The sequence below is a fragment of the Diadema setosum genome, chromosome 19, assembly GCF_964275005.1.
Source record: "Diadema setosum chromosome 19, eeDiaSeto1, whole genome shotgun sequence".
In the NCBI taxonomy this organism is placed as follows: domain Eukaryota; kingdom Metazoa; phylum Echinodermata; class Echinoidea; order Diadematoida; family Diadematidae; genus Diadema; species Diadema setosum.
This window is the reverse complement of record NC_092703.1, coordinates 35,453,001-35,467,723: the sequence shown is the minus strand read 5'-3', so window position 1 is coordinate 35,467,723 and position 14,723 is coordinate 35,453,001. Positions and strand designations below refer to the sequence as shown.

The window sequence follows — 14,723 nt, the reverse complement described above, 5'->3', positions numbered from 1 at the left end:
TAGGGTTGTTGATATTCGATGAAGTTTATGGAACAAAACTCCATTTTGGTCTTTCTACTCTAGATTTTGCATTGATTTCTTCCCTTTATTAGTAAGTGATAAGATCACAAACAGTTCGCCAAGTGGTTTGAAAAGATCCTGAGGAGAGTTTGCAGATTCTACGTGTCAATACCAGTATAGCATCATAGAACACCTTATGATCTGTGTCATTTGAGACAGAAAGTTACACTTTGTGTTCATGGTTAGATATGACACTGACAGATGTGTGATACAAAGCAGTGTATTTTCATTTGTGTTGCTTGAATACACAACATTCCTATGTTTCAAATTCTGTACTTAAAGGGATCATATAGTTTTGGTTGAGACCTAATTTCAGGTTTCTAACATTTTTTGGCGACATAATGAGAAACCTCTTATGAAATATGAAAGAGCATGTAATTCTATGAGGAATTCAACGTTCATTTGATGAAAATTGGTTTTGAAATGGCTGAGATATGCAAAAAAGAACGATTCTAATAAAGTGTGGGACCCACACTTTGTTTTACTCCGATCGCTTTGTTTTACTCCGTTTTTGGATGTTTCAGTCATTCCAAACCTGATTTTCATCAAATAAACTGTGAATTCCTCTTAGAATGGTATGTTCTGTACTATATAATGAGTGTTTCCTTTGTATCTCGCAAAAAGTTAAAAGCCCAATTCTCATCTCCACCAATACTGTACAATCCCTTTAATTACATGGCAGGATGTAAGTGTAGTTTTTTTTTTTTTTTTTTTTAATGTAATCTGATGTCATGAAGTATGTAAAATCTAAATATAACTGACATAAAAAAATATGTTGACTGTGTTGTATAAATTCCTCATCAGTAAGTCTTGAGTTGAGTTCATGAATGACCATGATATTCTGACAGTGACCATTGGAATGTTTTAGAGTAAATCCAGACTGTACTACATGTAGCATTCCTTGATGATGTAACCCCCCTCTTTCAGATTATATGTCATTAATGCCAACTTACCTATTGTAAAGGCAGAACCAACCTGACCTCAATACTTCATCCCAACTTGTACGACTTGCAGTGATTGTTCTGGCAAAGTTTGTCACTGGACAAAAGAAGTCTTAAGTAGGTCTTTAACACTGCCCCCCCCCCCCCCTCCCAACCTGGCAGCCATCCCTTTGTCTGGAAGCAGTGTGAACAGTCCCTGAGGAGCACCCTCCTTGAGGCCCAAATCAAGTTCTGCACTTCCTTGTAAGAATACAATGAGTAACCACGTAATCCAGAAGCCTTTCAGTCAGACTTGACAAGACTGTCAGGCTTACAAAGCTCTCCTTTCATTTCCTGGTCCCATGTCACTGTGACTGGATCAGCTGATGTCACCAAGGTCCATTTATGCAACCATTGTGTTACTGTGCCCCTGCATTTCTTTTGAATCCTGAAATCTAGTCAAACAACTTTTAGCATGAATTTCCTCCTTGATTTTGCATTGGTGCCACATTGTAATGTTTTGAAAGTCAAGAAATGAACATCAAAGAAGATCTTTTTATGATTAGAGCAGTCTTTACCACGGCAACAGCTGAGCAGCAACCAGTCAGTTGCTGTGGTAGCTGTGAAGAGTAAATATTGCCCTCACTGCTGTCTCTGAGTTGGCCATGGAGACCAATCGTAACTCTCCCCTACTGCCATTTTTTTCTTTTAGCTGTGCACCTTGACATAGTAAGGGGAAGCAAGTGATGTATGACATAAACTCCAACTATCAATATAATCACATGCTGCCAAGCCTTTCATATTTTTCTGGAGGCTCCCTGAAATATACTGTATACGCCATATATTTCGCGAGTCTAAATTTTCACGAATTGGGAATTCCCGATGATTTCGCGAGTGGTTAAATTCGCGATCGTTGAGTCCTGTACTACAGTGTAAATGGAGAAGAGTACACGCTACGTCACATTCACATCGGCAATCAGAGTCAATATTTTCGTGTGTCTTAAATTTTGCAAATAGCACCTGACTCGCGAAATTCGTGAAAATAAAAACCTAGCGAAATATTTTGCATATATACAGTATTCCATATCCTAAGAAGAGAATTTAAGACACTGTGATTCCGTAAGTATTTCCTTCTGTTAAGATGGGACACACAAGTATCACCCTGATTGTTCTCTGCAACTCCCTGATATTAAACTTGAAATATATGCAGGCCTGATGTACATAACGACTTGGTGCTAGTCTTTCTGAGATCATGTAGAAATGAACACTGTGCCATCGATTTTTAGCACTTCATTTTTAAGAAAAATGTGTGCTTTTTATTCGCTGAAGTGGACTGCAAAAACAGTATAGTGGTTAGTTGAAATAAAGCAAAGTAAACAGAATTTTTGCTAAATTTGTGCTTGCTGAGGGGTATCCCTTACACACTGTCTGGTGTTTAGACAGGCTTGTTTTTAATACCAATTTATTTTTGTATGATTTTCTGATTTGTTAGTAGCATTGGACATGATTTTGAGGTTAAAGGCAACATTTGAATACCCTTGGACATACCATAATCTGACTGTATGCTTCTCATTTTTGATTACTTAGTATTATAGAAAGATCAAAAGATATTGCTTTCATAACAGGAGGATACTGTTTTTTAAGTGTCTGCTACAGCTGTCTTCTTATTTTTCAATTTATCACAAAGAGCAAGTTCTTACCTAGCATGCAAATAAGTCATTGTAAGTTATAAGACTGACAATAATTCACCCCAGGAAAGATCTACACATGTACAAAGTAAGTTTGAAGATGACATACTCATTGCATTGTCTCCAAAGCATTCTGTCAGTAGAAATCCCTGACTTGCCACAAAAATCGCAGCTATTGAATTGTGACAAATGTTTTTTTATACCTCCGCCACGAAGTGGTGCCGGAGGCATTATGTTTTCGGGTTATCTGTCCGTCCGTCCGTCCTTCCGTCCGTAATGAATATTGTGGACAGCGTAACTAAAAAACCTTTTGAGGTATCCTAATGAAACTTGGCATGTATGTGTATTAGGGGGTGAAGTTGTGCCTATCAACTTTTGGGTGCACATGCTCAAGGTCAAAGGTCAAAAGGTCAAGGTCAAATACTATTTCCACCATATCTATGCAATGCCTGAAGATATTTTCTTGAAACTTAGTGTATACATGTATTACTCAATTAAGATTCTCTGGTGAAAGTTTGGGGTCATGAGGTCAAAGGTCAAAGGTCAAAAGGTCAAGTAAAAATATTTAAACTTCACTTTTTTCTCCGTATCTTGGAAATTGTTCAAGGTATCTTTATGGAACAGAGTATATATAACATGTACTGACTGGCAGTGAGTATCTAGAGAATTTAGGGTTCATGGGTCAAAGGTCAGGGGTCAAAGGTCAAGGGCAACACTTCAAAATTTTACTATTTCCCTCATATTTATGCAATGCCTGCAGGATTATTATTTTTTTTTTACACTTGGTGTATGCATGTATAACCTAATAGAGATTCTCTGGAAGCGTTCTTTTTTCTTTTTTTTTTTGTTTGCCTCAAAGGTCAAAAGGTCAAAGATCAAGGGAAAGTGCTGAACTAACCTTTTCCTCCATATCTCAGAAGTGGCTCAAGTTATCTTGAAACTTATTACATATTTATGCATGTTGTGCCTGACAGTGATTATCCTATGATTTAAGGGTCAAAGGCCAGATGAAAATGGTAACAATGAACTTTTCAATACAGAAATTGCACCTTTTCTCCATACCTTGAAAATTACTCAATGCATAAACTTATGAATGGGTCAAAGTCAAGTTAAAGTCCTTAAATCCCCAAATACATGCTCTCCTATTCATCCAATTAAACCTAGGCCAAAGAAGGTGAACATTCAACACATTTGTGACAAACTTGTCATTTTAATATTTTGCCAATTTTGTGAAAATGTAATCACACATTGTCTACATGTACTATAGACCTATTAGGAGAATCATGCATTATGGTGGAGGCATACCAGTCGCCTTAGCGACATTTCTAGTTTTTACTACAATAAATGAATGGGACGGAAGCACTCAGAGAGTGTCTGTGGTGGTTAGAATGGTCTGGAGCCAAGACTATGCAGGAGTGAGTCTTGTTAAATCAATAATAAAGGGGCTTGTGACCGAAGAAGAACTGTGGAATGAGGAAGTAAATGACTGGCATTTTACTGAGGTGAGGAGCAAAGAGAGTACCAGGCCTTCCTTGTGTTGGTAGTCACACAGCTTGAATCTCTGAAGGCAAAGGCCTTCCTTGTGTTGGTAGTCACACAGCTTGAATCTCTGAAGGCAAAGGCCTTCCTTGTGTTGGTAGTCACACAGCTTGAATCTCTGAAGGCAAAGGCCTTCCTGAGTTGGAGGTTGGGAATGAGCCAAGGCTCATTTTGTTTGAAAGTAAAAAAAATCTGTTCACTTAATAGAATACTTATCATGACAAATTCCAGACAGTAGGCCTATCTTAAGTCATAAAACACCAACCCGCTGAGGACTGGCTGATTTTGCTATAACACGCATTTCCCATATACATCTGTCCAAGTATATTTGGGACTTGTCCTTTAAATGGGTTAATTACGCTTGTAAGAATGCTTGCTGAGCATTTACTTCATAAAAACTCAAGTAAAACCAGGATTACCACAAGATATTGATTGAAACTTGTACAATCTAACTGATAATATCAGAAAATTATAGCCTGTCAGCCACATTTCCTATGCAATGCACAATATGACATATTTCATTTACATCTTTCAGCTTCAGACAGTGCTGTGTTCACATGGATGAATATTTTCGTAAAAGTCAAACTTGAAGTGTATAATGAGTGCATTGCAAACACACTGGATGTTTGCTGCTTAGGTCAGGGGCAGAGCTCTTTTACATATTTGTACAGTTTGATGGAGGGGTGGGGGCTTTCCCCCTCTAATCATTTCAATATTACCAAACTGACAAAAAGTTGAAGGTAAAATGAGAGAAGGCTGGGAGTGATGGGAACTTTTAGGAGACCAAAGTCTGCAAAATATTGTACAGTCTTCAGCTCAATGAGGATTTAAATCTAAAAACCTCAATACACACATTTTTGGAAATATTAACCAATATGTTGCTTTTTATTCCCCTCTTTAAGTATTAATTTGCAAACATTTTAAATGGAAGCAGTGTATGAAGTACACTTGTACCCAGATCAATGGCAGAAGTCTATGGTTTAATCCTCAGCAGATTGTTTGGAGTCACAGAGTATTTTATATTCTCTTGGCAGGATATGTTTGTATGTTATAAAATGGACTTTAGAATCTTTGCAATCTCATTGGTCAGTTGTCATGCATTGATTTTTACTGATCCACATTGAGCCATGCATCCGGTAAAATCCGAATGCATGGCTCAATAATGTTGTAGGTGCACTGGATGCATGATGGGGAAAATGGTTGTATTTCATAAATTTGCAGGCCCATTTTATGACACAAATGATGCACAGGCCAATTTCGTGGGTCAGTGAGAATTGGATGCTCTCGTTTCACTTTGGAACAGTCTAAAACAGTTCCAGAGTTAAACTCGCACATCCAATTCTCACCTACCCACTCTGTCCTGTGCATCATTTGCATGTTGATATATTATCAGAGAGCCTCCTCTTAAAGAATCAAAAGGACTTGGCATCATTGTTGCTGTTTTTAACTCTTTATAATGCGCCACGGTGAAAACTCCCTGTGTGCCACATTATTATGAGAAAGCCACTTAGTCATGCTTTGGGAAAACATTCTAATTCTAATTCTATGTTAAGTTTTATTGATTTTTGTTACCTTGGATGTACGTAATGAACAATGCTGTAGAGAAAAGTAAAAGTATAGTCTTTTTACAGTGTGAATTGAATATGAAATTATCACATCAGCATTCATTGCAACTTTGTTTTTACAGAATGATAAACAGTTACATGCCGAGAATAAAAACAAAACAAAACAACAACAACCACACACATCAGTTTACAAGTTTGTAATGCCTCTTTCTGTTTTCTCTCATGTATACAGCATTTCTGGGGCCCAGGTAAGTGCTTGAGAATTCCATTTACTTAAAAAAAAATCCATTTATTGAATGGACATACGTTTGTAGCTTCTGTTTGCATCCTATGTGAATATGATTCCCTACACACACTGCAAAATGAATTCTTTTCAGCCATGTCAATTGATGTACACTTTACATGTGTATGTCTATCATATCAAGCATTTACCAGTTTTTCATGTTTTGACTTTGATTTAAAAAAAAAAAAAAAATCTTTGGCCAGTGATTTTCGTTCTGCCATTTGGTAAGTGAATGTTTGTAAAAGATAATGAGGGAATCAGATGTGATTGAGAACATCTACCTTAATTTATTTTGGCAGAAAATACTTGCTCTGAAGTGCCATTAGTCTAACCCATTTCCTAATTTGAGGTGTTCCATTTATGTTTAATGTACTTTATATCCCAATTTTGGCAATAGTTATGGATTTTAACATACTGTACATGTTATGTAAACTGTACGTGTATTTTCTTTATTTCATTTATCAAAGTATAGACATGTATTGTTTGAATAACATCCCTGCACATGTACGTGTACTGTGCATTTTCTTTCAATTGATGCAGACATGTGTGCACATGTATCGGGACATGGAAACAGGAACTTTGATAGGGTGTGTAAGTGTGTGGCTATGTCGTCTGTTTGGGTATGTGTATGTGGTATACTTTTGCAGTGGGTGGATATGTGTCAGTGTTTTGGGTATGCAGCCGCACACTGACGCTGTGGGTGTAGATATGTGTAGGGGTATGTACAGCCGCGGAGCTACTATAGTAGCCCTTTGGTTCAGCTGTACACTTGTGATGTGGGCGTGTATGAGGCGTGGGTAGGTGCGGGTGTGTCTGTGTGTGTGTGCGTTTGTGGGTGCTTGTGTGTGTGTGTGTGTGTGTGGGTGGGTGGGTGTGGGTTTGCGTGTATTGTTTTTGAGTGTTGGGTGGGTAGGGTCACGAGCCATGCATGCTTTTTGCGTGTAATAAGACAAGTCATGTACATGTGCAGGGACCAAGTGCAATATTTTGATTATTACAATATGTGTACTTGCTGTACTTTGTTTAGTGTTATGTTACTTGTCCTTCAGTTATGTATACATATTTATTTTCCTTTACATGTGAAATTTTTAATGGAGACTGTTGCAAAGATTTTAATGCCGTAGTGCATGACAATAAAGGATCTGAATCTGAAATCTGAATCCGTTACAAATCAGAAAATAAGGCAGGAATTTTAAATTGGAAAAGAGAATGTCATTTGTCATTTCTAATCATAGCAAGAATATTCTAGTACAAATCATGACTATGAATCATGAAATTATTAAGCCATGTGAGAACCACAGAGGTGGAGCCTTGAGCAAATATCACTGTTATGAAAGAAATGAAACACTAAATTCCCATGCTTTCTCATTAGTATGTTGATAGAATGTACGATGGTCATTTTTAACATGTTTGTTATTTAATTCAATGTGAAGATTGAGTGGATTTTCATGATTTTGATGATTAATTTTCATTTCTGATGATCTTAGTGGCAAACTGGGGCATTCCACTGGCTGCTCTATCTGACATGAAGAGAGATCCAGAGATCATTAGTCCTCGAATGACTGCCGGTGAGTTAAATGCCTACCCCCCACCCCCCCCCCCCCCCTAGTTGTGTGTGGTTCTGTAGGCAGACTGTTTCATTCTTCTATAAAGAATTATTTCTAACAGGTTTTGCCTTCTAATGATACTTCCTTCACTTGTTTGTGTCATAGATGGCTGAGCAATAGAGTGTTTATTCAGGGGATGTTAAAACTTTGATTTTGAGTATTTAGGCAGGGGCTGCCTTGGGCTTTTATTCATTCTCAAGGAGTTTGATGCCATGCTTGGCTCAGCTGGAATATTTCAGTCATCCAAAATATACATTTCTTTGTCTTCCCGCAGTGTAGCAAATTTTGTCTCCCCGACTTCCGTGCAAGTCCAAAATAGCAAGCAAGCAAACAAACAAACAAGCCAAAAACCAAAAAACAACAACTTGCTGTGTCTGGTACATTGAAGTCTAAGTAACATTACACTAACTTTACTCAAGCAGAGCTTTGCAAAGTTCATACTTGACTGACTCAAACTTTGCTAGATATTCATTGTTCAATGATTTATCAAACATAAAAAAGGAAACCAATGACGCTGAGTGCTTACAATGACGTCCAAAAGGGAAGCAACAGAATTACTGTGTATGATTTCACATCTTGGTACAAGAAGCAGTTTGTGTATGTACAAGTACACAGGTTGATTCTTGGCATGGAAAGAATCAAGACTTTTAGGTCAGGCGCGCTGGAAGCAGTTTTGGATTGAGGGGGGGGGGGGGCAAATATTGGAGGATGCTCACGATAGACCATACATTATGTTACACAATATACACATACACACACACACACACACACACATATATATATATATATTTGTACAGTGGCGTACCGTGGGTCGACACATTGGGGAGGGGGGGGGGGACCTTGTGGAAAAGTAATTTTGAGGGTGTGTATGCTTATGCGTGTGTACGTGCGCTGTAATACATTATGGAATGTGATACATTCAACAACGCAGTCATTGAGCAACATTGTAAGTTTTCCTTACTTGGATTATGGAATATCGACGGTGTGAAACGACAAATTACTGTCAGCAACATCAGGAGAATTGCATAACAATAAAATGCGAGCGAGCGGAGCGAGCGAGTTTGAAAATTTCGACATTTTACAGTCCCCAAACTGCCGTTTGTAGCTATATCTTTCGCTCTGGAAATTAAGGGGGAGGCGCACTGGGCTCAACTGCTGGCAATTACTGGCAGCAACGTTAGGAGAATGGCATAACGATTAAATGCGATCGAGCTTGAAAAGTTTGACATTCTACAGTCCCAAAACTGCCGTTTGTAGCTATATTTTTTCGCTTTGGAAATTAAGAAGGGGGGGGGGGGGGCGGTGCGGGCGGGGGTTAAAACTATTTTCTGGGAGCGCTACCTACGTCAGGTGTCACGTTAGTAACAACTAGCGGTAGAAGTGGGACGTATGGAATTTTTTTTTTCTCAAGGGGGGGGGGGGGCACACGTATAAAAATTACAAAACAAAGATGAATTATTTTTAAAAACTTGCTTCAAAAGGATGGTTGGCATGGGCCAGTTGTGCCCGCCTCTAAATCCGCCATTGCTTAAAGCTAACATTTTGATATTTACACGATTTCCCATAGCCAAAGGCCTCTAAGAGCTGCAACGGTTACCGTTGAATGCTGACACGCAACGAAAAATGAATGTCTAAACATTTATGAGAGTTAGAATTACTAGTCTTAGCTAATAAATTTCCCTATTTGTATTTTATTTATATGTATATATATATATATATATTCATTTTATTTTATTTATTTTTATTTATTTATTTATTTATTTTTTTTTTTTTTTTGGGGGGGCTTTTTTTTGGGGGGGGGGGGCAGAAATGCGTTTTGCCCCCCCCCCCCCACACACACACACACACACACTTCCGGCGCCTATGTTTTAGGTAGCATTTATGCTGGATCATGCATGTCTTTTGAGCAAACATGCATGAATGTCATAGTCACGTCAGGTAAATTGTGGTATGGGAAGGTTTCTGAAATGGAGATCAGACAAAGGGAGCACATAGTTTATAGAGAATATTTGGCAATACACTGCTCTTTAAGTGTTGTTTGTGTTTCTAACCATTGGAATGAATTTGTAGATCAGTCTCAGCTGAAATATTTCTCAGTTAATCTTTTAACAATGACTGAGAGACTGAAGTATGAATTCAAAAGCTTGATTCATAGCCCTTACCTTATCTTCTTCAATTTGGAGGTAAATGCTTCTTGTATGTCTCTAGATGTCTTTGTGTTTGCCAACAATGCTGTCTGCTATAATTTTTCTTACCTAAAGTTGAGATTTATTCAAGTGTAATTTCTTCAGAATCAAGAGGAAAAAGAAAGAGATTTTGCTTTGTGTTGTTAATCCTTCATCACTTTTTGTTTCTCTGTGTTTTGTTCAGCACTCTGTGTGTACTCTGCTCTCTTCATGCGTTTTGCCTACATGGTTCAACCAAGAAACTGGCTCCTATTCGCCTGTCACTTCACCAACGAGGGCGCCCAGCTTACACAGCTCGGTCGCTACGTCACTCACTCCAGGTACTAATAACAGTAGAGTTGCCATAAATCCATTTCTTTCCATTTCTCGTACAGGATGATACACATACAGTCAACCTTGCCTAAGTCGATTCTATTTGGAGTGATGAAATAGCTTTGACTTAGAGAAATTTTGACTAACGAGGGATTAAAATCAATAATAGAGAAGGGGACTTGAATAGACCTTCGACTTGGACGATTATTCGACTCATGCAAGGTCGACTTAAGCAAGGTAGACTGTATACCAGTATGTATATCTAGACATCTTTAATCTCGTAAGAAGCTGATATAGAATTGATGCTGTAATATCAGCAATGTTTTGAGTTGTTAGAGATGTCTGTTGATGTTAAGTTTTAGTGATAATTGCTGCAACAATTTCCAAATTTAAGATAATTATTAACTTATTGTTATGAATAGATGAAGAAATTGTAATTAATCAAATTAATTCATTGTGTTTTTATGTGTCTTTATTATCTCCTTTCCAGAAGCAAGAAGGAAAGCAAATGAAGATTGAAATTCTTTGGAGCTCTGGCGTCAATGGGATATTTTAAGCACAAATAAGGGTTTCTATATAATCATGAACATGGCGACTGTCCATGGAAATATATATATTTTGAGTATTATGACAATTTATTGTATGGGATAGCATGGAGTATGTGTAATGAAATATTATGGAGGATTGAGTGTCATGGTATGTAAGAGTCAGTGCTGACATTTCATCTAACTTGAATCATAATCTACGGTGCTTCAGGAGACTATTGCTCTTAGTTCTCACCACTGACCAAGATAGATTGGCCATCGCAACTGTCTAGAATTATTTTTGTGGTTGACAAGGTAAAGAATGAGACATGTAATTCGTTGATGAATGCAATAATGGGCAGTTGCTGAGGATCTTCAGCCTAGGTCAAGGAAGTGACGATGCACATGTATGGTATCATGTCATGAAGTATACGAAACTTATGCAAGCAGGCAATTGCATTATACTCACTGGACTTTAGTATCATATCTGCTTATAAAAATTGAAGTGCTACTGTACTTGAAACTCGTACCTCCTACATGTTCTTTCTCATTATAAATGTGAAAGTAAATTTCAGCATATGTGTTGGATATACAAGTTGTATGTGATGATATTAGAGGGTGTATTTTGTACTGGTAGTAAAGGTGGTTTGTATTTTCCCTGATGTATTCGGTAAAATGAAGAATGTGCCGTGTCGAGCAAATACAACTCACATCATATCTTGATGTTAGATGCTGTCATCATTTAAAAAAGATTGTAATATCAAAGGATTCTTTATGATGAAGAATGTCAACAACGCTTCCAGAATGATGAAACCATCACACTGATTTCCCATGAATCATGAATGGGGATGGTAGAAGTCTTATCTGGTAAATTAGACTGCACTTTAATCAAGCAAGCATACATATTCAAATGTGTAATGGAGTGTTTTGCTCAGCAAACATCCATTTCATGTAACTGTGTGCACCATTTTTTCAACATGGTATATACTTTGCATTATTATGGCTGATAGACTAAAAAAAAAAAATCATTGTTTGCGTTGTATTCTTTGTTTTGTTTGTAAAACTTGTTTGGTTTAAGATGACTTGGCTCTAAACATATAAGTCCTGTGATTTGCTTGTTTTGTTTTGGTTTTTCTTTTCCTTTTTGCCAATTAAAAAGTAAATGTCTGTAAGTTAGCCATTAAGAGAGAAGCAATTCAAATATTTGTGCTCGACTGACAGAATTTATATCTCTGTCACCAAATTATTATTAGGTATAATGGAAACATATTGTTCAGCACTATCTCTCAAGAAATAATATGTAATTCATACTTCTATCAAGATCCATCTACATAAGGCAATTCCACTATGATGCAGGTGACTCCCGTTATAACGAAGTCCTCGGGAACGGCAGTTTTCTTTCGTTAAATCGAAATTTCATTGTAACTGAACTAATAAACAATAAAAAAGCAAAGGGCCGATAATTTTGCGTCCTGGATTTTCATTTCATTGTAACCGGAATTTTGTTATAACCATGTTTGTTATAAAGGGAGTGCCTTGTATGAATTATAACTTCCTAAGGGGTTATGCAGGGGAACCTTGTTATATGATAAGGATCTAAAACCATGACAATTATCTTGTTATACCAGGGTTCTCATTTTATCAGGGTATAAAAATAAAGGGGGAAAATAAAGAGAGAGTTGGAATCTCCAAAATCACTGACCTCCTTGTAACAAGGTTCCACTGCATTTTCACCCCCCAACTCTTATCATATGTGTGGGCGAAAGTTTGGTACAGTACATATCTTACATTGAATTAGATTGTTCAAGTCTTATGCAGTAGAAATGATTATTATGTATGATACATGCAGATCTTCATAATAGTGGTATTATTATCTTATGTGTTTTTGGTATTTGGTACATATCTGTTTAACTTTGCCCAGATTGTATACTTGGCTAAACTAATTATTACAGCTACAGAGCTGACAAGTCTCTTTGATTCTGTAATAGGTTCCCTGACAATCAACCCACTGAAGACTAGCCCCAAGTGTACTTGAGCAGGTGTCTATGGGAAATGCGTGTTATAGCGAAATCACCCTACCTTAAACAGGTTAAGATATGAATGCCTGAATAAAAGAGAGTCCATTAGAGAGAATTCTTTATAAAGTAACCCAGTCTTAATATTTCAAGTTTGCTGTTATGGGAGGCTGATGCATAAAATTGAAATGTAAAACACTCATTCAATTATGTCTATATTTGCATTACTTTGAAAAGGGTTTTCAAAGATCTTATGTTCTGGTATTCGTATCTCATATCTTGATCAGAGAATATCAAAGTCTCCTTATCATGACTGCGCGGTGCACTGCTTTGTACTATTTGATTTATTACAAGTGTACAACACTTTACAGAACTTTCACCTCTGTTAACCACTTTGGTATATTCTCCATCCATTCATGTGTGACTCATGCTGTGAAAAATGTTGAGAGTAAATCAACAATTTGATAGATAAATGAAATACACTTTATGAACCTTTCACTACTCATTTTCTTGATGTGTCATGATTTATCTTGGTCCTGAAGATAGAAGTAAAGGGTAGAAAGTGACTGAGAAAAAGAATTCAGAAGGCTGTTCAACCCATTCCTTATGAGAATCTGGTGGCCTGTATAATAAGTTTATGGGGATTTCAGAATTCAGTACAGAAGAGGTTAAGAGATATGTCTTCAAAGAAAGAGATGATGAGATATCTGTTTATAAGTAAAGTTACAAGTATAGATTTTGGAATTTGTATGTATATGTGTGTGTGTAGTGTGTGTATGAGAGACATGAAGAGTTATGCATGCATATTGCTACTGTAATTGAACAGAAAAGAAGAAATTGGGAAAGATAGAGATGAAGATTGGGTAGGAACTGCTAAATAGAGCAGAAATAGACAGACAGACAGAGAGATAGATAGGGGGGGGGGGAGATAAAGAGTGATGGAAAAGATCTTTGTATCTCTAATGTTAGCATCCAAATTACCAATTATTATTACAATCTTATGTTTCTTCTGCATGCCTGACATCACTTGCCATAACGCCATGTATATATTCCATCGAATTATATGTATATTTATTTATTTATTTATTTATTTATTTATTCATCTGTTTATTTATTTATTTATTTATTTATTTATTTATTTATTTATTTATTTATTTATTTGTTTATGTATTTATTTATTCATTCATTCATTTATCTATTTATTTGTTTATTTATTCTTTTATTTATTCATATGTGTGGAAGTAGGCCCTACAACTCAGATCAAAAAGAATATAAAATCCCACATGATTTGCAGGTTGACCATTCAAAACTAATGTACAGTGGGTGTGCCATAACCAGTAATCTATTCGGTGGAGCTTCCAGGTGTCTTCTTATGGGAAAACTTTGCTCCCTGTCTATTTTCAAAGAAACCTTTATTGTTTTGTTTGTTTGATTTTATTAGATTTGAAGTAAGTCAATTGGAATATGGCACAAAACTCATAGCCTGGGTTTCTACTGTATACTGATTTTTATTTCATTCATATTCAACATCTCTCACTTTTGCGTTCTGCTGTAACACACCAATGCGCAGTAAACAATGACAAAGCAATATCCAATGTCATAGACAACTTTTTAATCGATTTTTTACCTTCTTGATACATTTCCACAGAACTGATGCCAGTAGGAGGGAACTGTGAAAGGTTAAGATGTTTTACCATGTATAAGCCAGTTTGGGGTTCCACTTTGAGCATGAGCAGAAAAAGGTCATTTGTACCAGCAGAGCATATTGGTTTTTAAATTCACTGAGATAAGCATCTGTGATGCAATGATTATTCAGGTAATCCTTGTATTAAAGTGGTGCTTGCCATCACATCCACCTGGCAGCAAAAGCAGTATTTGGCAATATCAATAGAAGAAGATTGTCATTACATGCAATGCAAAATAAATGGATGTTTTCCGAAGTGTGAATTGATGGATCATTCTGATCACCTGGTCTACGCGAGTACATCCTTTAATTGAACATGACTGATGAATTCCATGAATTG

General features: G+C 36.8%; 1 protein-coding gene across 1 annotated transcript in view; it reads left to right on the top strand.

The window, feature by feature from the left end:
- Positions 1–13,186, top strand: part of LOC140243133 (mitochondrial pyruvate carrier 1-like) — a 30,174-nt gene extending 16,988 nt beyond the window's left edge. Inside the window, exons 2-5 of the mRNA XM_072322862.1 lie at positions 6,005–6,020; positions 7,543–7,623; positions 10,033–10,168; positions 10,651–13,186. Coding sequence (XP_072178963.1) covers positions 6,005–6,020; positions 7,543–7,623; positions 10,033–10,168; positions 10,651–10,672 — 255 coding nt within the window. The 3' untranslated portion in view covers positions 10,673–13,186. The remainder of the gene's footprint in view (positions 1–6,004; positions 6,021–7,542; positions 7,624–10,032; positions 10,169–10,650) is intronic.
- The last annotated feature ends 1,537 nt before the right edge of the window (positions 13,187–14,723 follow it).